Source organism: Schistocerca serialis, chromosome 11, assembly GCF_023864345.2.
Source record: "Schistocerca serialis cubense isolate TAMUIC-IGC-003099 chromosome 11, iqSchSeri2.2, whole genome shotgun sequence".
In the NCBI taxonomy this organism is placed as follows: domain Eukaryota; kingdom Metazoa; phylum Arthropoda; class Insecta; order Orthoptera; family Acrididae; genus Schistocerca; species Schistocerca serialis.
The window spans coordinates 132,512,572-132,536,649 of record NC_064648.1 but is presented as its reverse complement, the minus strand read 5'-3'; the positions used below and the strand labels follow the sequence as shown (position 1 = coordinate 132,536,649).

General features: G+C 44.5%; 1 protein-coding gene across 1 annotated transcript in view; it reads right to left on the bottom strand.

Annotated features, from left to right (window-relative positions):
* LOC126426530 (serine hydroxymethyltransferase, mitochondrial-like) overlaps positions 1–24,078 on the bottom strand; it is a 260,581-nt gene that overhangs the window by 49,574 nt on the left and 186,929 nt on the right. The window contains exon 8 of the mRNA XM_050088433.1: positions 18,574–18,736. Coding sequence (XP_049944390.1) covers positions 18,574–18,736 — 163 coding nt within the window. The remainder of the gene's footprint in view (positions 1–18,573; positions 18,737–24,078) is intronic.

Genomic DNA, 24,078 nt, shown 5'->3' with positions numbered 1-24,078 from the left:
CCTGCAAATGGCTGGGTCTTGAACTTATTTCTTGCACTGCGAATTTGGATGTTTCCATTCCATACTCTGCCATTTACTCTCCAGCTTGTAATGATGGATCCGTGTTTCGTCACCAGTAATGATCCTGTCTAAGAAGTTGTCCCCTTCATTACCATAGTGATCCAAATGTTTTTTGCACTTGTCCAAGTGTGTTTGTTTATGCAACTGTGTGAGTTGTTTCAGGACCCATCTTGCACAAACTTTATGAAACCCAAGTCTGTTGTGGATGATTTCGTGGGCTGAACCGTGACTAATTTGCAGATGATATGCCACTTTGTCAATAGTTAATCGTCTGTCTAAGAGAATCATTTCATGCAAATGCTCAGTGGTTTCTTCACTCGTGGTAGTCAATGGTCGTCTGGCTCCTTCATCATGTGTAACACTTGTGCGACCATTTCGGAATTTTTCAATCCATTCGTAGACACTCTGTTGTGGCAAAACACTGTTTCCATACTGTACCAAAAGTCTTCGACAAATTTCAGCTCCTGAAACACCTTCCGACCACAAAAAATGTATCACTGAATGTTGCTCTTCTTTGGTGCAAATCGACAGCAGAGTAGCTGTGATTAACAGCATGGCAGTGATAACAAAACTAACCTAGCAGCTTGAAAATTGCGAAGATATAACATCAAATAAACAATGCATGAGTCATCAATGTAAAACGATAGTAGCAGCAAAATAAACAAAAATATAATTAAATTGTGGATAATAATTGACTTACCCTTGTATATTTATTTTATTGTTTTTATTTATTCGTTTAAACCACAGAAACTAGAATACATGTGTAGATGGGCTGTGACGAGTGATGTCTACATCTACATCTACATCTACATTTATACTCCGCAAGCCACCCAATGGTGTGTGGCGGAGGGCACTTCACATGCCACTGTCATTACCTCCCTTTCCCATTCCAGTCGCATATGGTTCGCGGGAAGAACGACTGCCTCCGGCAGTCGAATTTTACATTCGTGATCTCCTTGGGAGGTATAAGTAGGGGGAAGCAATATATTGGAGGACCAAGTGTTTTTCGTGGACTTTGTCTCAACATCCCTTGTGATGTACAAGCTGTGTTTGGAGGCTCAACATGGCTTACCTTGGCTGTTGTATGGGGCAATCATGCAGATGCTAACATTTTGGCCTGGAAGATGTGGAGTATTGCAGAGACAGCAGGGATACTAGCAAAAGTCCCATGTGGTACTCTTATTCCAAATACGCCATTTGTTTTGTCTACCAGAAGAAAGAAAAAGTTGAATGTCACTGTGAACCCTCCCTCCATACCGCCCTGTATTGAAACTTGTAGATACATTGTGTACACAATAGTTGGCTCACACACAGCTATGAATGTAATCGACATTTTTCAGGTTTTAGTGTATTACTATTAGTGTTGTTATTATTATTAAGCTTTATATTAGTTAGACTATTTTCTTCTATGGTCAGTGAAATACTAGTGTAAAGTTTCCAAACTATGTCTTATTTGCATTTTGTTAATAGCTTTGAGTTTTCAAAACACTAAGTCTTAAATTAATAAAACCTGGTGGTCACCAAATTGCCTGAGTCATCTTTTTAATAGTGACTTCAATAGGAAGAGGATACTGCAATTGAGAGACAATCCTGTAAATCTGCATTCTTTTGCCTAGGGTCTCCTATTTCTGTTTCCATAATTTCTAGTTGTTGGCATAAGCATGAATTGCTGCATTTACAGCAATATCTGTTTTCATGGTTAAGGGTTTTCTAGTAGTAATTTCTTCATCAGTTAGTAATATGAGGCTCGAATGAAAAGTAATGCTTCCACCTTCGTAACTCTTCAACAGTTGGCAGCATTGGTATGCGGCAGGTACTGGCTTGTTCCATAGCCTCTTCTCTATGGCTCCAGTTGGCGAGAAGCCTTAGCATTGAACAGTTGTGTTGTTGCAGTGTAAAGTATGGAACCTTGCACAGACGGTTGGTCAGTGCTATTTAAGTGAGGTGCAGTCACTCACTTCTTTACAGCAGAAGGTGTCATCTCAAAGGAGATTCATCAGAGAATGAAAGCAGTTTAAGGTGACTGTGTTGATGTGAGTACTGTGTGTCATTGGGCGAGTAAGTTTAAAGATGTTGAGGTGGGAATATCTGACCTGCGTGACAGCAACCACCGAGTTTCACAAGCAAAATATTGACAGATTGTTTCAGGACGATCGTCGTATCACGCAGAGAGAAATTGCAAGCACAATCAGCATTTCAGACGAATGTGTGGGTCACGTTATTGCTTTGCTTGGCTATTGGAAGATCTGTGCACAGCAGAACTTCACAGCCTTAATCTCACCACCGTACAGCATCCTCCGTACAGCCCAGATTTAGCACGGTCTGACTTCCATCTGTTCCCGATAATGAAAGACCATGTGCAGGGACATCATTATGCTTCTGATGAAGACATTGTGAGAACTGTGAGACTGTGGTTGCAGAAACAGTTTGTTGACTTCTTCTGTGATGGCTCCAGAAAACTTATTCATTGTTGGCAGGAATGTATCCAATTGGTTAGTGATTATGTGGAAAAGTGAATATTGATAATTAAAGATCACATTCTTAGGATTCCTTCTGTGTTTGATTTATTAAAATATTGCCATCCAAACTCAATAAACGAAGGTGGAGGCATTACTTTTCATTCAACCCTCATATGTCTACCTGTAGTATAACTTTTACTTTTTTATGGTAGCTCCATTTTTGTGCCCAAATATTTATCACATTTTTAGGCTCATTACTATGCCCTAAATCGCACCAGATGGCAGTGAATTCCGACTCGGAGCAGCATCAGTCTTCAACTCGCATTTCGAAGGAGTACCAACAGTTCAGTTTTCAAATCCCTTTTATAATCTAAATAAGTGAAATGTACTGAGCAGACACGAGTATTTTTAACTGAAAATAAATCTGCACATTTACAAGCATTTATCCATTTCCTTTACGTCTCATGATTTTTGGGAAATAACAGGTGTACCAGTGTGAAATGAGTGTTTTTTGTGAAAATGAAACACTAATCTTGAATTGAAAAGTAAAAACATTTTATTCAAAGTACTGACCATTGCTTTCTATACATTTTGACCACCTTTCTGGTAATTTGTGGACACTATGCCAATAGAAATGTTCGTCTTTTGAAGCAAACCAATCAGACACCCAATTTTCAACTTCTTTGTAGGAATTGAAGTGTTCCTCAGCCAATGCGTGTCCCATTGATGAAAACAAATGGTTGCTAGTAACAATTCAATGCAAAATTGATTTTCTTTCATGCCTTTGAAGCAAAATTTGACAAATGGTTCTTCGGTTTTCCCTCTGTCTTTCATTCAATTCATGTGGCACCCATTTTCCACACTTTTGTATCTTTCCCATAGTTTTCAAATGGTCAGAAATTGTTTTGTGCAACATTTAGCTTTGCTGCCATTTGCTTCTGACTCAAAGTATCATCTTCATCCAATATTGCTTGTAATTCAACGTCTTCGAACTTTTTTGGTGGTCTTCCACGTTCTTCATTTCTTACATCAAAATTATTATTTCTGAACCATTGAAACCATCTTTTGCGTGTTGCTTCTGATATAGCATGATCACCATATGCCTCAACAAGCATTCGGTGTGACTCTGCAGCATTTTTTTTCAAATGAAAACAAAAAATTAATGCTTTCCGCAAATCATGACTGTCTGGTACAAAATTCGACATTGTTAACACGATGAAAACACATGGTGTTGTTTGTTCCATGACTTGATGTATACTGAATATCTTTGATAGATGTCGTACCAACCAAACAAAAAAAAAATTAAGTCTCATTCACAACAAATATTCCCTATTGACACTTTTGTATCTTAACGCACATTTCATACCGGTACACCTGGTATACGAAACTTAATTTTTAGCTTACTTATGTGGCTTAGAGCACCATAAAAATCGATATTTGTTCTGTGCGTAAGTGTGCTATCTTTGAGGAGAGGGCTTTGTAGAGCATGTTGGACGCTAACGCCAGTTAGCCTCCGGACTTGTATCTGTGTAGACGCTAAGTGTGGATAAATCTGTATATGAGAGAATTCTAGTTGTTTACCTACAACTATATCATATTCCCTCACTGGTGACCCCATTTTTGTGTAATACTTGTCCGAGTTACCGCCTGAAGGTTATTTACCTGCCTACCGCGTCGGGTTTCTCCGCGATCGCGAGGGCCTTTGTTCAGCTCCAGACAATGGCCTTTCAGCATTCACCGCCGCCCGGATTCCAGCAACATCTCTCCAGCACTCCTGCCGTCGTAGTGGACATGCCGCAAGAATCTTCGGAATCCTTCAGCCAGAACATGCAGTGGAATTCATCGAGTGCCACCAGTTTCTTCCAACCGCCAACGGTCGTGGACTCTGGCTTTGTTAGCCGGGACCTTCCCACGTGTTCTCCACAGAGTGTTGGTCGGAACATTTCTACTCCTGTGTCGAACACACAATTCAATACAGTTTGTGGCGTCGAGCGAGGTTTTGCTACTTTGGAAAATCCAGTAGTAAATTCAAACTCGAATCAGTTCCCGCCACATGTGTATCCTTCCGCGCCGGCTAGTCAACAGGTGTTCAATGCTCGCCAAACAGCAAATATCACACCGAGTGTGCATCCTAGTGGACGTATGTGGGATCCTTGTGTTGCTTCTAATCAGGTCAACAATTCTGTGCTGGACAGTAATTACTCCGACATCTACAACCAGCCCCACCACTCACGGTCGAGTGAATACTGTGTGCATAACGGACATTCACTGGTGTACTTAAGCACTTGTGGCTTCTCTCCAAGCTACCACGTCAATGAGAATGCACATTTTGACTACGATCTTCACACCATTCGAGCGTCCGTCGCTTCTCAGCCCCCCCCCCCCCCCCCCCCCCGGCGTCAAGTGAATTTCGCGATTCCCACATTACAGGACGCCAATAATCCAGACTCGCAATCTTCTGCATACTCTGCTTCCGTCCGAAGTAATAGGCGCACCTCCGCAGTGACTGCAGTGCCGAATCTGCCGAAATTACCAGACTTCAAACCCGCTCACCCAGAGTTCTGGTTTAACCTGGTTGAGCAAACATTCAATGTCTGTGCTTTGGACGACGATGCACGCTTCGCCTGCCTCATGAACCATCTTCACGACCGCGTCAATTTAATTTATGATCTGGTCAAAGCACCCCCCCTAGCAGGGAAGTATGCTGTGGCGAAACAAATGATACTGGAGCGCGTCTCTAAAACCAGGAGAGAAAACGTGCGACAGCTCATCTACGAAGAGCGTCTCAGCGACAGGTCTCCGTCCCAGCTGTGGCGGTGCATCCATCTTCTCGTCGATGAGCAAGTTATGCCTGATGACACGCTCGCAGAAATCTGGACTGAAAAGCTGCCTTTGCCTGTCCAGACTGCAATCTCTGCGTATGAAGATAGGCCAGTAAATGAACGTTTACGCGCCACTGACAGAGCATACTCCGCCAGGCAACGTGAGCTCTGTGCACTGCATTCTGGACGCGACCGAACTAAGACGCTTTCTGACGCCACGCCCTTGTCTGGTCCTGCTGATAACAAGTTTTTTAAACTAGCCGCCCTGCCTGCACCTTCAACTCCTCGCAACGACAGTGCATCGGCCTCTGTGGCACATACTCCGTCACCTAGCAACTACCCACAGGAGCACAGGCCCGCCCAACCTTACTGTTTCTTCCACGCGAGATTGGGGAGCAAGCTCACAAATGCCAGTCACCGTGTTCTTACCCAAACTCCAACCGCAGGTAGGCTACGGTGCCACCTCCTGTGATGTAAACAAAGGGCACCATCCCACGTTGCACTCCGTTTCGGACAACAACAATAAGTGTGGTCGAGTCTATGTTCCCGATTTACAATCAGGTGTATGTTTTCTGGTAGACACTGGCGCAGACGTCTCTTTGCTGCCAGTTCGCCTAGCAACCAATAAAGTGCAACCACACAAAACAGTACTTCGTGCAGTGAACTTGTCTACCCTACAGTGTTCGGGGTTCCACTTTGTATACAGTGAAACTTTCGCCCGAGTGCAAGCTGGAGTGGACGTTTCTAGTGTCAACAATTGAAGAACCTATTCTCGGAATTGATTTCCTCAAGCACTATCAGTTGTCACTAGATTTTGTGCAAAATACTGTGTTTTACCCCTCCCTTAACAAACATATTCCTTTCGCTTCGCCGAGTGACAGTTCGGCTAACACCAAACGTGTGTGCTGTGCTAAGAAGTGTGTAAACCTATCCTTGGAGCTGCAATCTTGGACAAACAAGTGGCTAGTGGAGTTCACCAAGTCTTCTAAGTTGCGGATGGAACGTACGGAAATGCTGCTGCATCTCTGCGACATACACCACGAGTTGGCCTCCACACTACAACGCCTCGCGGCACTACAAGCAGACGACTCGTCGGCTACAGACGAGGTCAGTCTGTGCCAATCTGGTGTTCCCGTGCCCGCGCACGTTAACGACAATGTTGTGAACTCTGTAAACTGTGTCAGCACCCCCTTTTGTAATGATAGTGTATGCCCGAGTGCTCATGCTCCTTGCGTTCCGAATGGAAAATTAACTTGCCAAGCTTGTGGCAATGAACTACGGCCGTCTGCTGTCCGGCCACGCCCACTCGTGCCTACAGCGCTCGTAGAGGCACGGCCCGCTACCAAGAACCAGTGTACCAACCTCGCCCATGTTAACACGTGTGCGGCCTTTACGCAGCCTACGAGCGGGTGGCACACCTGTACTTCCGTGCCCTCAGCGCCACAGCTTGGCCCGTCCGCCACTGCCTGCTCTGCTTCACGGACATCTGACTATCGTGCCACGCCACGTATTGCAGTAGTCACTAATGGCACAGTTCATCGGTTACGTCTCACCGATGGGCCGCCCATATTGCAACGTCCCCGCCGCCTCAAGCCGGAATTTATGAAAATTGCAAAAGAACAATTGGACGATCTGTTACAAAAGGGAATAATTGAACCTTCTTCCAGTTGCTGGGCTAGTCCTATCCTGTTCGACCAAAAGAAAGACGGTACTTGGAGTATGGTTGGAGACTACAGGCGTTTAAATGCCCGCACCATCATTGATAAATATCCGGTCCCACACATTGCAGACTTCAATCGTGCGCTCACAGGTGCAAAGTACTTCTCTGTTTTGGACTGTAAGCACGCATTTCATCAGATTCCTATTGCTCCGGAGGACATTGAAAAGACTGCCATAACCACTCCCTTCGGGCTGTTCCAATACAAATTTATGCCGTTTGGGTTGAAAAATGCCCCCCAAACGTGGCAGCGTTTCATCAATCAAACTTTATCCCATCTAGACTTTTGTTTCGTATACACGGACAACATATTGGTTTCTGCTTCTACTTTAGAACAGAGTGAGGAGTGTGTTCAAGTCATGACAGATATTTTAGCAGCTGCTGGTATTGAACTGAACAATAAAAAGACTCAATTGCACCAGTCATCCGTCACATTCCTAAGTTATGTTGTGTCATCGGACGGTCTGACACCACCACAGGACAAGATCAAGCCTGTTCTCGAGATGCTACCCCTTCAGACCTATAGGGAATTACGCAGGTTTATCGGAACAGTTAATTATTACCGGAAACATTTGCCAGCCGCTTCTGCGGTGCAGGCTCCTCTCACAGATGCTCTCGTTGGCCCACAAACTTCTGGCACCCGCCAGGTACCATGGACACCAGACATGGACAAGGCATTTAATGAACTCAAACAGCTGTTGGCCTCCGCTGTCACTATTGCTCACCCACAGGCAGACACCACAATGTTTATCGCTACTGACGCTAGTGGCAATGCTATCGGCGCAGTACTGAGTCAGACATACAATGATGTTATGACCCCCCTGCAGTTTTTCTCAAAAAAGCTAAACAATGCGCAGAAGAAATACTCAGCATTTGACAGAGAACTACTTGCAGTTTACGAGGCCATAAGACACTTCAGAACTGATGTTGAGGGACGAGATTTCTGTGTGCTCACTGACCACAAGCCGTTGGTTCCTGCCATAAAAAATCCTGCAGCTCATCCACCCCCACGACGCTTTCGTCACATCGATTACATCTTGCAATTTACAAATGACATTCACTACATCTGAGGAGCAGACAATGTGGTCGCTGATTTCCTCTCGCGTGTTGGTGCTGTCACAACCCTAATTGACTTAACGGACCTACCTCGGTTGCAATTGGCAAACCCCGATACCATGCAGTTAATTTCAGACCACAAATCCTCTCTCCAACCGGTACGCTCTACTTTCCCTGGCATATCTGACTTAGTGTGGTGTGATGAATCGACTGGTACGTTGTGGCCTTTCATTCCTAAGCCCCTTGAATGCCAGGTCTTTGACAAACTACATTCATTAGCACACCCCGGTGTCAAAGCTTCCACCCGTCTGGTAACTGAACGGTTTGTCCGGAGAGACATACACCGTGATTGTCAGTCTTGGGCAAGGGCATGCATGGTGTGTCAACAGAACAAAGTTTCCAGGCGCACTTCTCCACCCCTTGGCTGTTTTGCCCAACCGCCAGGCCGGTTTCACCACGTTCATGTCGACCTCGTAGGCCCTTTGCCCCCCTCCGAGGGTTTCCGTTACTTGTTTACAGCTATTGACAGGATGACTCGGTGGGCTGAGGCTGTGCCTATTCCGAACATTACCTCTGAGACAGTAAGTCGAGCATTCTTAGATTCTTGGATCTCTAGATTTGGCTCACCTGTTTACCTCACCACTGACCAGGGGCGACAATTCGAGTCTTCAGTTTTCTCTGACTTATGTAAAATGTGTGGTATTGTCAAAATTCATACTTCTGCATACCACCCCCAAAGCAATGGGCTTGTCGAGCGATGGCATCGCACCCTGAAGTCTGCCCTGCGTTGCCATGGCTCACTATGGACAGAGGCACTGCCCTTCGTGCTTCTTGGCCTTCGTGCGACTTTCAAGGAAGACCTCAAGGGTAGCCGAGTTTGTATATGGCCAACCTCTGGTTTTGCCTGGAGAATTAGTCACTCCGACCCCACTTCCACAGCCCTCTGAACTCCCTTCACTTCTCGAGTGGGTGCGCTTGCACTGCAGCAAAATTCAGCCGCCACCTCCGGCTGCTCATACACCTCCGCGCGCGTACGTACCGCGCACGCTAGACTCTTGTGAGTACGTGTTTCTCAGAGACGACTCAGTCAAAGCCCTGCTTCAGTCGCCCTACACAGGTCCTTACAAGGTCGTCAAACGCTCTGAGAATAACATGGATCTCCTCATAAAAGACTCTGTAACCACGGTCTCACTCAACCGAGTGAAACCAGCTTTCATTGAGCCTCAGGTGAACCTCCCTGATTCTGCCCCTATTTCTCCCACTCCTGCTTCGAGCGGCCATCCATCTTCCCACACCATGCATTTGGGTATTGATTCTCCACAGTGTGCTTCTCTGCCGAGCACTGCTCCTTCTCCGCGTTCATCTAATTCGAGTGGCCAATCTTTTCGGGGCTTCACTCCTCACAGCCCTCGCAGTCGAACTGCCAATCACTCGGATTCTACCATTGTGTTACCATCTTCGTGTGACAGCTCTCTGTCACGCCTTTCAATCCACGCTGGCTCCTCGTTGCCTTCGGTCACGCTCCTTCGTCTGTCAGCTGATCGCCCGAGGTTGTCTCCTGCACAGTCCAGTGCACCTGCCACCCCCCTCCTAGCAGATGCTTCCCCCTGCCATGGCTTTCCCACACCTCCCTGCCTCCCTACCATTGCTCGTACAGGTGCCATCCAAGAATTCACAACACATGTGCACCCTGATGACATACATAAATTATCTGTAGTCGTAGATGGCGATACAGTGTGTGCGGTACTCGCGTGTGACAATATTGAGGGAGGAAGTGCAGAATCTCGTGTGGTGCGCCGCTTTAAATTGAGCAGAAGTGCTGCGTGTGGCAATTTGCGTGCCTTTGTTAGGCCTTCTGGCAAGGTGATTCTCCGTCTGCCGGCTGACGAAGAAGTGCTACACCTCCACTCCAGGACGGGACGTCGTCTTCAGCTGCCGGCGTCGCTTGCTGACTTCACCGTCGACGTACCGGGTGGGGGTGGGGGGGGCTATGTGGCGTAGAGCGCCATAAAAATCGATATTTGTTCTGTGCGTAAGTGTGCTATCTTTGAGGAGAGGGCTTTGGAGAGCATGTTGTATGTTGGACGCTAACGGCAGTTAGCCTCCGGACTTGTATCTGTGTAGACGCTAAGTGTGGATAAATTTGTATATGAGAGAATTCTAGTTGTTTACCTACAACTATATCATATTCCCTCATTTAGTTCTCTGCTGTGGTAAGTACAACTGAGTATTGCTCAGCAAACCATTATTTTTCACAAATCGCTCAATATATTGATAATAATGGCATAACTCTGAACTCAACTGGCAGTCACTGAATTCAACTGGCAGTCACTAATACCAATTTATATTGTCATAAACAACCATGTTTTGCCACGCAGGATAGCCGAGTGGTCTGAGGCACCTTGTCACAGTTTGCGTGCCCCCCCCCCCCCCCCCCCCCCCGTCGGAGGTTCGAATCCTCCCTCGGAGATGGGTGTGTGTGGGTTTCCTTAGTTCCTTAGCGTAAGTTAGTTTAAGTTAGATTAAGCAGTGAGTCGGCTTAGGGATCGATGACCTTAGCAGTTTGGTCCCTTAGGCTCCTACCACAAATTTCGAAATTTTCAACTGCGTTTTCACTCGTAATCACAATTACAATGCTGTACATCATGTGAAGTACAGAGTGCCAGTTGTGTTCATTCTGACATCAGCGATGCTGCTTGCTACTGTGCATACACCTCATGCTCTCTACCATCTGTGGCTTAACCTGATCTGATTAGGGCTAACAGGTCCCCTCTCATATCAGACCAGGGTTTCACACACTATCTATTACATCATAGTTACCTACGAAATAACGATTTTAATGAGACAACTAGTATTAAAAAGATCTGAATATGTGAACTACCAGCATGAGTAAATTATACTGTGGAGTATTTATTAGCAGCAGATGATTGTCGTATTTAGGTAGTGTAGCAATCTTTTGACTGCTCAAGCAACGTCTGTTCTAGACCAGGGGTCTGCAAACTATGGCCCGCGGGCCAAAACCGGCCCATGTTAGCTGGCCGGCCATCCCCCATATTCGGCCCGCCAAATATTTGAGGTGGTACCTATACTGCCACCAATTGAGTTTCGAGGCCTATCGCTACCAATACACTGCGATATTGTCGGACACAATCATGCAACAGTATCAAATATATGCTCTGGCTCTGCTACTCGCTACAAGACTACATAACTAAACTTATTGTTGCACCGCTTGAAATAACAACGCGTTGTTCATTCTCTGCCTCTTCGTCTTGCAGTAATAGTGTTACTAACAACGTTTTTGAGATTTCGTTAACTTTGCAGGACGCTTTCGTGAAGAATGTGCAGTGACGTACTTTTTTGTCGGTGAAATTCGCCAGAATAAAATACGCCGGAATTTCGGTCAGTTACGTCCACCAATCAAAATTATGTAACTAAATAAAAATCGTAGTTTGTTTCAGTGCTAGCTATTCCCACAACCTCAGATTTTTATGATTTCATCTTTCCTTTAACCTTACATTAAGGTGATCATGGAGTGCTAGGGTGCTTTAATCCCACTAGGTAGATCTTGGCCCTTATGACTTTGTGGAGGAGTCAATGTGGCCCGCAGACTAAAAAGTTTGGAGACCCCTGTTCTAGGCGAACTACTCCATGCAGCTACATCTAACACTGCCACCTTAACATTCCCTAATTAGATTGGTCTAGATATTCAGCCTTGCAAGTCTTGTGATTTACCTTAGGGTCCAGCTGTGCTGTGCCCTGTTCTTCCTTGGCCTCTAACATCTTTCTTCCATGCATTTTTCTATATGTGAAGTGGCTATCAAACAAAACACTGCTTCTCTACTTAAATAAAGTGCAGATCTGTTCCAATTAACTCTGTATATTGTTACAAACTTTTGTAAATGGTTGCACTTAAGATGGGAAGTTACTAATTCCAGATCCACTAATAATTGCTGTCTCAAAACATCTTGTTAATATTTTTGTGAATAGTACATAACAACTATCACTTATATACATCATATTTGTCTTCCTCGGAACTGTAGATCTTCCATAGTACCTGAGAACCTTCATTCCTCTTTTTTCCATGGAGATTACAAATTTTCTCCAGCAGACAGACTCTGTAACTGTTGAGTAATCCTTTCCCACAATACGTGGCCTGATGTTTACAAACTACCTGTGATCACACACATCTTTACTTTGAGCTCTATATTTGATGTACGTGGTACACGCCCTGCCATGAATGGAATGGATCACTACAACTGACTATGAACTAATACAGTTGATATTGGCAGTACTTGTATTACTGCAGCTGCTGCCATTAATAGTGACAACAATAATAAAAATAATAATACTTATTATTATTATTATTATTATTATTATTATTATTATTATTATTATTACTTTAATAGTTGAGTTTTGTCAGGACAAAACTCTACCATCTAGTGAGCAAGATGTATGAAACAGGCGAAATACCCTCAGACTTCAAGAAGAATATAATAATTCCAATCCCAAAGAAAGCAGGTGAGGAAGATCAGGTAGGAAGCAGATACGTAAAGGGTCAATAAATGTGTACAGTGACAATGGCTATAATTATTGTTGCTTTAGTAGATATGTCATTAAGTGTCTTCTGAGATTGGAGATGTATTTTAGTTCTCTAATACAGTGCAAGAGATTGTTCCACAAATGAGTTCCTGCTACTGAGGTGGAATTCGAGAAGGTTGTTGAACGATGGAATGGGGCAGAAAGGATTATGCTCTGATGGGAATGAGTATTTCTGCCACGTTGTTTGCACGAGAGCGTTAAAGTCGAGGAGAGATATGAGACAGAGTTCATTGATAAGACAGTAGAGAAGACAGAGGACATGGAAATCTCTGCTCTTGTCTGCATGCATTCAGGATAGCAGTGTATACTACAGTGAACAGTGATTAGAGTTGAACTTCACCAGCTATAACAAAAACAGATATTCGTCACTAGCACTAGGTGCCGTGAGCTTCCTTCAGAAAGGCCCTGTGGGATAACATTGCTGTAATCAATAACTGGAAGTGTAAGTTTTCGTACAATTTTCTTTTTCAGGTCAGGGAAGAGCTTCTTATATATTTGTACGGTATGGATAGATGCTGATGCCTTCCTGCACATTGCAGTTATGTGCTCGGTCCAATTTAGATTTTCATTTATTATTATTCCTAGAGTTTTTGCTGGAGAAGAGAAGCTGACATATACAACACAATTCACAATTACCAGTTTCAGGTTACTGTCAGCATCAGATCTGGTACAAAAATAGAAAAAGAAAAAAAGAACACTAAAGTGAGAAAATAAGTTAAACTAGCTGAGGGCTGAATATACATAAAATCTAGGAATACCTTCTATACTTCCACAAACCTTGCTATAGCCAGTACAGGGTACTAGTGGCAATGTATGTAAGTGATCAAGATCATAAATTCAGTAGTCTCAAATAGAATATGGATAATCAAAAACTAAAGTAACCTCACATGGCACAATGTGTCTAGCAACAAAACTTAAAATGAAATGCAGTATGTCAAACTAAAATCTATTCTTCAAGTATAAATTAAATGTGTAAAAAGTAATAAAGAGGCTATTAATAGGAAACCTTTTAGCATGACAAAGTAAATGAAACATCAATAGAACAGAAAATCAGTCCAAACTGCAAATTTTTAACTGTATGAAGATTGTTACTGTTCCGAAAGAACAGATACAAATGATGGCCATGCAGCTTCTCTAGTAAGAAATGATAATTAATCAAAACCCTCAGCTGCCAACAGGTGTTGTTGATATACCTCAATGGGGACAGCTGAAGATGTGTGCCCCGAACGGGACTCGAACCCAGGATCTCCTGCTTACATGGCAGACGCTCTATCCATCTGAGACCCCAAGGGCACAGAGGATAGCGCGACTGCAGGGACTTATCCCTTGCACGCTTCCCATGAGACCCATATTCCCAACTGTCCACAACCTACATTCATAATGTTCCTAAAGGATATTTGCCGATTCACTCATTACTTGCGCCAACTAAGGTGATGATTTTTGGACACCTCACATGGTTCTACCTGTTGTACTCAAGTGAGGGGAGACTGCGTAGAACAGCTGAAGTGTTAAAACCACCATCTTAACTTTTCTCTATTTTTTATTAATCCAGTCTCAATACTTTTTGGACTGATCAAGTATGTCGACAAGAGAACGGCAGAAATGGTGGTGAAAGGTGATAGAGGAAGAGGAATACAAAGAAGAAAAAGATGTTTCCAGAATGAGATTTTCACTCTGCAGCGGAGTGTGCGCTAATATGAAACTTCCTGGCAGATTAAAACTGTGTGCCCGACTGAGACTCGAACTCGGGACCTCTGCCTTTCGCGGGCAAGTGCTCTACCATCTGAGCTACCGAAGCACGACTCACCCCCGGTCCTCACAGCTTTACTTCTGCCAGTATCTCGTCTCCTACCTTCCAAACTTTACAGAAGCTCTCCTGCGAATCTTGCAGAACTAGCACTCCTGAAAGAAAGGATACTGTGGAGACATGGCTTAGCCACAGCCTGGGGGATGCTTCCAGAAAGAGATTTTCACTCTGCAGCAGAGTGTGCGCTGATATGAAACTTCCTGGCAGATTAAAACTGCTTCAGTAGCTCAGAAGGTAGAGCACTTGCCCGCGAAAGGCAAAGGTCCTGAGTTCGAGTCTCGGTCGGGCACACAGTTTTAATCTGCCAGGAAGTTTCAAGAAAAAGATGGATGGACTGTGTACGTGAGGACTTCAGGGAGAAACATCTAAAAGAAAAGTAAGTATCAAACAATGGTAAATCCACTTAGGAATACCAAAAATGTAGGAAACGATAAGATTGTTACTTACCATAAAGAAGACACATTAAGCTGCAGACAGGCACATTTAAAAAACACAGACCCAAAGGCTTCAGCCACAGCCTTCATCAGCAAAAGAGAAACAGAAAAGAGAAATGCACCACTAACACACACAAGCAAGTCCATCTCACACATAAATGACCACTAACTCCATCAGCTCAGGCCAAAATGCGACTATCACATGGGATGGAAACAGCAATCTGGAGGAGTCAGAGAAGGGGAAGGGATAGCAGTGTACAGGTGGGGTGAGAGAGAAGCACTGTCTGGCAGATTGTGCAGAGACTAGACTGCCAACAGCCATGGAGTCAGGAGTTTGTGGGGAAGGGAGGTGGAGAAATCTGAGTGAAAAAAGAGGAGCAGGGAAAGACGAGTGGGTGCACAGGCTGAGGGTGGCAAACAAAGAGTGTAGGAGAGGAGAATGTGTAGCAGGTATAGGGCAGAGAGGGTTGGGTGCAGGATGTGGATACAGAATGAGTTGGAAGGATAGCTCCCATCTGCACAGTACAGAAAAGCTTTGGTGGTGGGAATGGTACAGATGCTTGGGTAGTGAAGCAGCCATTGAACTCAAGTGTGTTATGCTCAGCACGTGTTTTACCACAGGGTGATATACACTCTTGGTCACAAATTAAGGATAATTGCAGAAAGTGGTGCCAGACAAGGTGGCACTACAAAAAACTGGCGCTAATAGCATAGTCACATAGGGAACACACACGACACAGATCTGTAAGTCCACAGTATTGGTGATAAGTTAAGAAAACTGTCCCAAAAGACATTTGCTACAAAACGCCACTGTTTCCTGCGCATGTACCCCGATATCAATATGGGATATGATCACCGTGCACACGTACACAGGCCACTTAACGGTTTGGCATAATCTGGATCAGGTGGTCGAGCAACTTCTGGGGCATAGCCTCCCATTCTTACACCAGTGCCTGTCGGATCTCCTGAAGTGTCCTAGGGGTTTGAAGACGTGCAGCGATACATCGACCGAGAGCATCCCAGACGTGCTCGATGGGGTTTAGGTCTGGAGAACAGGCAGGCCACTACATTCGGCAGATATCTTCTGTTTCAAGGTATTCCTCCACAATGGCAGGTCAGTGGGGCCGTACATCATCATCTGCCAGGAGGAAGGTGGGACCCACTGCACCCCTGAAAAGGCGGACATACTGGTGCAAAATGACGTCACAATACACCCGACCTGTTACAGTTCCTCCGTCAAAGACATGCAGGGGTGTACGTGCACCAATCATAATACCACACCACACCATCAAACCGCGACCTCCACACAGGTCCCTTTCAAGGACATTAAGGTGTTGGTATCTGGTTCCTGGTTCACGTCAGATGAAAACCTGGTGAGAATCACTATTCAGACTATACCTGGACTTGTCCATGAGCATAACCTGGGACCACTGTTCTAATTACCATGTACTGTGTTCTTGACACCAGGCTTTACGGGCTCTCCTGTGACCAGGGGTCAGTGGAATGCACCTTGCAAGTCTCCGGGCGAATAAACCGTGTCTGTATACTGTGTGTCTGGAGACAACTGTTCGAGTGGCTCCGATAAGGTCGCATTTGAGGCTACCTGCAGTACTCCGTGGCCGTCTACGAGCACTGATGGTGAGATATCGGTCTTCTTGTGGTGTTCTACACTGTGGATGTCCCATAATGTAGCGTCTGGACACGTTTCCTGTCTGCTGGAATCATTGCCATAATCTTGAGATCACACTTTGTGGCACACAGAGGGCCCGTGCTACGACCTGCTGTGTTTGACCAGACTCCATGCATCCTAGTATTCTACCCCTCATAATGTCATCAATATGTGTTCTTTGAGCCATTTTCAACACACTGTCACCATTAGTGTCTGCACCCTTACTCGCTGCACCGTACTCTGACATGCACCAACACACCTCTGCGTACGTGGACTGCTGCCAGCACCACCGTGCGACGACCGCAGGTCAAATGCTCCGCACGGTCTTACCTCGAGGTAATTTAAACCCACAAACTGACCACCAGAGTGTTGATTCACCGTGTATCAGCCTTACCCTTAATTTATGAGCATGTGTGTACTTTGCTGTTGGCCACTGTAGGCAGTGGCTGTTCACCTTTGTGGACAGCTGGTTGGTAGTCATACCAATATAAAAAGCTGTGCAATGGTTGCAGCAGAGCTGGTAAATAACATAGCTGGTTTCACTGGTGGCGCGGCCCCTGATTGGGAAGGATAAACGTGAGACAGGACTGGAATAGGAAGTGGTGGGAGAATGGATTGGGCAGGTCTTGCTCCTGGTTCTTCCACGAGGATATTATCCTTGTGACAAGGGATTGGGATCAGGTGTCAGTAGGAACTGACTAGGATGTTGTGGAGGTTGGGTGGGTGACAGAACACCACTTTAGGATGGGTGGGAAGGATCTCGAGTAGGGTGTCCTATCATTTCAGGGCATCGAGATAGGTAATTATGCCATGAAATGAGGGAAATCCCACCCAAGAACCTTCCCACCCCTCCTAAAGTTGTGTTCTGTCACCCTCCCAACATACTAGTCAATACCTACGCCACTCCAATCCCAACCCGTTGCCACAAGGATTTTATCCCCATGAAAGACCCAGGAGTAACAGCTGCCTAATCCACTGGCCCAGCACTTCCTATTCCAGTCCTGTCACAGGTTTATCTTACCCCATCAGAGGCCGTGCCACCTGTGAAATAAGTCATGTTATTTACCATCTCTACTGCGGCCATTCATAGGGTTTTATATTTGTATGACTAACAACCAGCTGCCCACCAGGATGAATGGCCACCGCCCAACTGTGGCCGAGATCAAAGTGGACCACCCTGAGGCACAACAAGCAGCTGAACATAACAGGCTTGGTTTCAATGACTGATTCACTACCCGAGCCATCTGAATTCTCCCCTCCACCAACAGCTTTTCTGAACTGTGCAGATGGGAGTCATTACCACACATTCTCCACTCTCATAATCACCCCGACCTAAATGCATGGTAACATACTGTCTGCACACCTTCCACCCAACAGTTTCCACCCCCTCTGTCCTGTCATCTCCTCTCGGTTCCCATCTCCAGTCTCTTTGTTTGCCGGCCTCTGCGAACGCACCCGCCCATCTTTCCCCGCTCCTCTCCTTTTTGCTTCTTTTCCCCTTCACCAACCCCTCCAGATTGTTGCTGCCATCCCATTTGATAGTTGCATTCTGGCCCGAGCTGCCAGAGTTGGCGGTCATGTGCACATGAGGGCTGCTTGCTTTTGTGTATGTATGGCCTGTAGTTCTATATTTCTCTTTGCTGATGAAGGCTGTGGCCGATAGGTTTGGCTAAGTGTCTTTTAATTGCGCCCATCTTTACGGTAAGTAGCAATCTATCTTCTCTTAGAAAGGAAAATAAAATTACAGAAAAATGGAGAAAACTTGCCAAGAACATAAATCTCACATGAGTTGGAATAAATAATGGAAAATAAGAAATATACACAAATGGGCATTCAAAGAACAAGAGTTGCAAGGCAAACATCTGAAACATTAGTATACTTAACAAATTCTGTAGAAATTATACAACAAATATACTGAAAATAATTACAATTACATGAGTATGCAGTCACCTGTTGCAATGCAACGCCCACAGCAGCCATGGTGTGGTTATGCGGGCCCCCTTGAAGCGACGGGAACACTGCCGCATTGATGCGAGGTTCAAAATCATACATTATCAGTTTCCCACATTTATCTTTTCCCTTTTCGCCACGTCGGAAGAAAATTAGGCCGTGTCTGATGGCAAAGTGAAACAAAACATTCAGTATTCAGCACTTTCTCACATACACTTAAGTGGTAAGTATCTACAACAACAGCTACATACAAACTCGCAAGCCATGTGTGGTGCACGGTGGAGGGTACCTCGTATCACTAGTAATCACCACCTTTTCTGTTCCATTCACAAATGGTGTGATGAAAAATGACTGTTTTTATGCCTCCGTATGAACCCTAATTTCTCTTATCTTGTCTTCACTGCCCTTACACAAAATGTACGTTGCCAGCAGTAGAATAATCCTGCAGTCAGCCAGAAATGCCAGTCTTTAAAATAATCTCAGTAGGATTTCACAAAAAGAAGGTTGTCTTCCCTCCACAGATTCCCAAACAAGTTCATGAAGCATCTCCATAATGCTCATGTGTCATGTAACCTATTCATAACAAACCTAGTTGCACACACCTGAATTGCTTCAATGTCTTGTTTAATTTGACCAGGTGCAGATCCCACACTCGAGAATGAGTCGCACTTGTGTCCTACACATTGTCTTGCAATAAACTAAAGTCAACTATTCACCTTCCCTAATACTGTACCTATGCAGTGCCAATTATTGAACTGCGTGAAATAAAGTCATCATAACTTCTGAACCGTTTGCATTAGAATGTTCAAACTGCACAGTTGGCTGTGGCGCATTATGGGAATTGGTATGCACAAGTATGGTTTGGTTTAGTGATGGAGCCCACTTTCATTTGGATAGGTTCACCAATAAGCAAAATTGGCATATTTGGGGGACTGAGAATCCAGATTTCATGATTGAGAAGTCTCTTCCCCTTCACCTTCACTGTGTGGTGTGCAATACCCAGTCACGGAATAATCAGTGCGATGTTTCTTGATGGCACGGTGACTACTGGATGGTACATGAAGGTTTTGGAAGATGATTTCATTCCCATTATCCCAAGTGACCCTGACTTCGGCATGATGTGGTTTGTGCAAGACGAAGCTGAATCCCATTGAAGCAGGAGAGTGTTTGATGTCCTCGAGGAGCACTTTGGACACCGCATTCTGACTCTGGGGTACCCAGGGGCCAAAGGCATGGGTCTCGATTGGTTGCCATATTCTCCGTATCTAAACACGTGCGACTCTTTTTTTGTAGGGCTGTACAACAATAGCCACAAAACCACTGCCGAGCTAAAACAGCCATTCAGGAGGTCATCAACAGCATTGATGTTCTGACACTTCAGTGGGTCATGCAGAATTCATCTGCAGCCCGTCATCGCCAATGCTGGCAGGCTTGTCATAATCTAAATCTGAATATCTGTAGTGACATCTACATGTTGAATAACGTGTGTATGCACTGTAGTTTGTAACTAATTTATGTTTTTTTTTTTCATATAGTTCAGTAATTGTCACTTCCAACTCAGCTGCAGTGACACACATGTTTCCACATTAGTCAGGAGCATGAAATGTTGGAATTAAAGAGTTTTTCTTGTTTATATGACCATGTTAGCACATATCATTAAACCAAATATTGCACACGACTGAACAGATACCATTATATAAAATGGGCACACAAAATTCTACTTTAAAAAACATGATTTGTAGTCAGATACAAAGTAACATTAGTGCTGATACTGAGTGTTGCATGAAACACATAATGAGCAATATTTATTTAGGCTAACTCTATTTACAGACAGTTGTAAATGTGACCTAAAACATCACAGAACATAAATCATCATTGGCAACTCTTAGGACAGACAGCTGAGTTATGGAATGAGTCAAAATGCGCACTCCTTTTATTTCATGAAGCCTCCAAGATATAAAAACAAGGTTTTAGGTAGATGTTAGTACACGGACAGGCATATACATCTGTTTGTGTGTTATATATCTCTACAAAAGAGTGATGCGTATCCCTACGTATATCTTACTGAGAAATGACACTCACAAACAGAAAAAAAAGATAAGATAAATTATTATGTAGAAGAACATAACTACTGTGCAGATTTATTGTTTATATTCATGTCGAGAATCAGGAGGAGGAAACTGGTGTTTAACGTCACACCGGTAATGAGGTCATTAGAGACAGAGCACAAGCTCTAATTAGGGAAGAACTGGGAAGGAAATCAACCAAGCCCTTTGAAAGGAACCATCCTGGGATTTGCCTTAAGCAATTTAGAGAAATCACAGAAAACCTAAATAAAGGATGGCCGGACATGGGTTTGACTCGTCACCCTCCCAAATGCGAGTCTAGTGTGCTGACAACTCTGCCACCTTGCTGGGTGAGAGAATCAGGTCGAAGAGCAACGTGTGCCTTTAAGATGGGGCAGTGGTCAGAGAAACTTCATGAGAGGAAATACCTGTGTGAACAAAACGTATGTGGTCCACGAATTGCTGGCCCACTTCTGAAATAGCGTATCGTCCCAGGATTAAAAGAAGGATATGAACATTGCATTCTTTTTAAAACAAATGATCTGTCTGTCTGTCCGAATTGCCAATTCTCATTCTCAGTTCCGAGTTTGCTCTCTCTCTCTCTCTCTCTCTCTCTCTCTCTCTCTCTCTCTCTCTCTCTCTCTCTCTCTGTGTGTGGGGGGGGGGGGGGAGGGGGGGGGGATGTGCACACGCTTGCATGTGTTCGAGGTTTTTCGTTGAACTTAGGTGTGGCATGCAGCAACCTCTGATTTTTTCACATGATGATGAAATATGTGACAAAGACAATGACACAGTGACATAGAACAATTTATATTCTTCACATAGACGCTACATGTGTATACTGGTGTACTTCGTAAGAGCTGACACATGCATTTTCTCTGGTATTTTGGCGGATATTTGCGATTTCATTTTCGCCATCTGTAGCTGGAGCCACCTCAAACTAATACTGAAGTTACACTGAAATCCAGACCATTAGTTGCTTACAGGCGTCGATAAATATCAACAGGGAGAGTTGCAAATGTGTGCCCCGACCGGGACTCAAACCCGGGCTCTCCTGCTTACATGGCAGACTCTCTATCCGACTGAGCCATCAAGGACACAGAGGATAGTGCGACTGCAGGGACTTATTCCTTGCATGCTCCCTGTGAGACCCACATTTCCAACTTGTTGTCCACACACTACATTCGCAGTGCCCCTGCCCACTATACTCAGTCTACCGATTCCCGTAAGGGTTTGAACGCTGTGAGTGCATCTGCACTGAAGATCATAGGCCGGTAAGCCTTGTCTGTATGAAGATGGTATCTGTTCTTTCAGACATGTCGAGAAGAACAGATACCATCTTCATATCGAGAAAATACTGCTCATCGCATAATTCATGTAACACCCAGTGCTCACAGAAAGTGTCGGTTTCTTTCCCATTACCAACAAAATGATTTTTAAAACAGTATTTTACATGCACATTTGATAGGGTGGTCCCTCATTAGTTTAGTACAATATTTGTTTTTTAGCCACGTACTACTTATTACACTGTTCAGAAAGACTTTTCTGGAGACTAGAAATTTACTCTGTTGGAATCAGCATGGGTTTCAAAAAAGACGGTCGTGTGAAACCCAGCTCGCGCTATTCGTCCACGAGACTCAGAGGGCCATAGACACGGGTTTCCAGGTAGATGCCGTGTTTCTCGACTTCCGCAAGGTGTTCGATACAGTTTCCCACAGTCGTTTAATGAACAAAGTAAGAGCATATGGACTATCAGACCAATTGTGTGATTGGACTGAAGAGTTCCTAGATAACAGAATGCAGCATGTCATTCTCCATGGAGAGAAGTCTTCCGAAGTAAGAGTGATTTCAGGTGTGCCGCAGGGGAGTGTCGTAGGACCGTTGCTATTCACAATATACATAAATGACCTTGTGGATGACATCGGAAGTTCACTGAGGCTTTTTGCGGATGATGCTGTGGTATATCGAGAGGTTGTAACAATGGAAAATTGTACTGAAATGCAGGAGGTCTGCAGGGAATTGACGCATGGTGCAGGGAATGGCAATTGAATCTCAATGTAGACAAGTGTAATGTGCTGCGAATACATAGAAAGAAAGATCCTTTATCGTTTAGCTACAATATAGCAGGTCAGCAACTGGAACCAGTTAATTCCATAAATTATCTGGGAGTACGCATTAGGAGTGATTTAAAATGAAATGATCATATAAAGTCGATCGTCGGTAAAGCAGATGCCAGACTGAGATTCATTGGAAGAATCCTAAGGAAATGCAATCCGAAAACAAAGGAAGTAGGTTACAGTACGCTTGTTCGCCCACTGCTCGAATACTGCTCAGCAGTGTGGGATCCGTACCAGATAGGATTGACAGAAGAGAGAGAGAATATCCAACGGAGAGCAGCGCACTTTGTTACAGGATCATTTAGTAATCGCGAAAGCGTTACGGAGATGAGAGATAAACTCCAGTGGAAGACTCTGCAGGAGAGACGCTCAGTAGCTCGGTACGGGCTTTTGTTAAAGTTTCGAGAACATACCTTCACCGAAGAGTCGAGCAGTATATTGCTCCCTCCTACGTATATCTCACGAAGAGACAGTGAGGATAAAATCAGAGAGATTAGAGCCCACACAGAAGCATACCAACAATCATTCTTTCCACGAATCTGTCTGTCATTAGTTTGACGCTGGTGTTTATTCCCGGATGAGCCAGTCCACGGATGCTATCAAATAATTGTCGTTGCAATCTCTCAGGTACGAACGGTCTCAGTTTTCCTTGTGATACGTCACACCAAACTCTTGAAGTGTTCACCCATAGGTTGTATTTGTTGCATGCGTAACCCAGACGTACTATCATGAGAGAGTTTAGCAAGTTGCTGTCTGTTTCCTGTGCTGCAGCTATTTCCTTGTAGTCAATAGTCTGAGAGATTGTTTCCAACCTAGACCGGAAATCTGCCACGTCGTTCTCAGCTCCTTTTATGTGCTGCAGGTCTGTCGTAAACTGGGCGATAAACTCCAGTTGTCTAAATTGTCATGGTGAGCAACCATCCTTGTTCTTACTGAAGGCAAAGGTAATTGGCTTGTGGCCTGTGAAAACAGTGAATGGTTTGCCTTCTACATCATGCCGGGGTCACCACTTTAGCCATGTACTACTTATTACAATCTTCAGAAAGACTCACGAAGTAGTTAGGCTATAATATTTAATTTTTATATTGCAACGAAAAACTCCTATTAATATTGAATCAATAACAACAGAACTATTACATATAATCAAAGAATAAACAATCTGTCCCTTGAGCGCGCCGCCACAGAATAATGCTAGCCTTCACTGTGCGTCTACAGATGTTCTGCTGGCGACTCCCACAGTTCCATTGGTATGTATTAACAGGGACAGAAAAACACGAAGAAGAAACATCAGTCCAGCGGTGACTCACTAAGGCTACATGCTT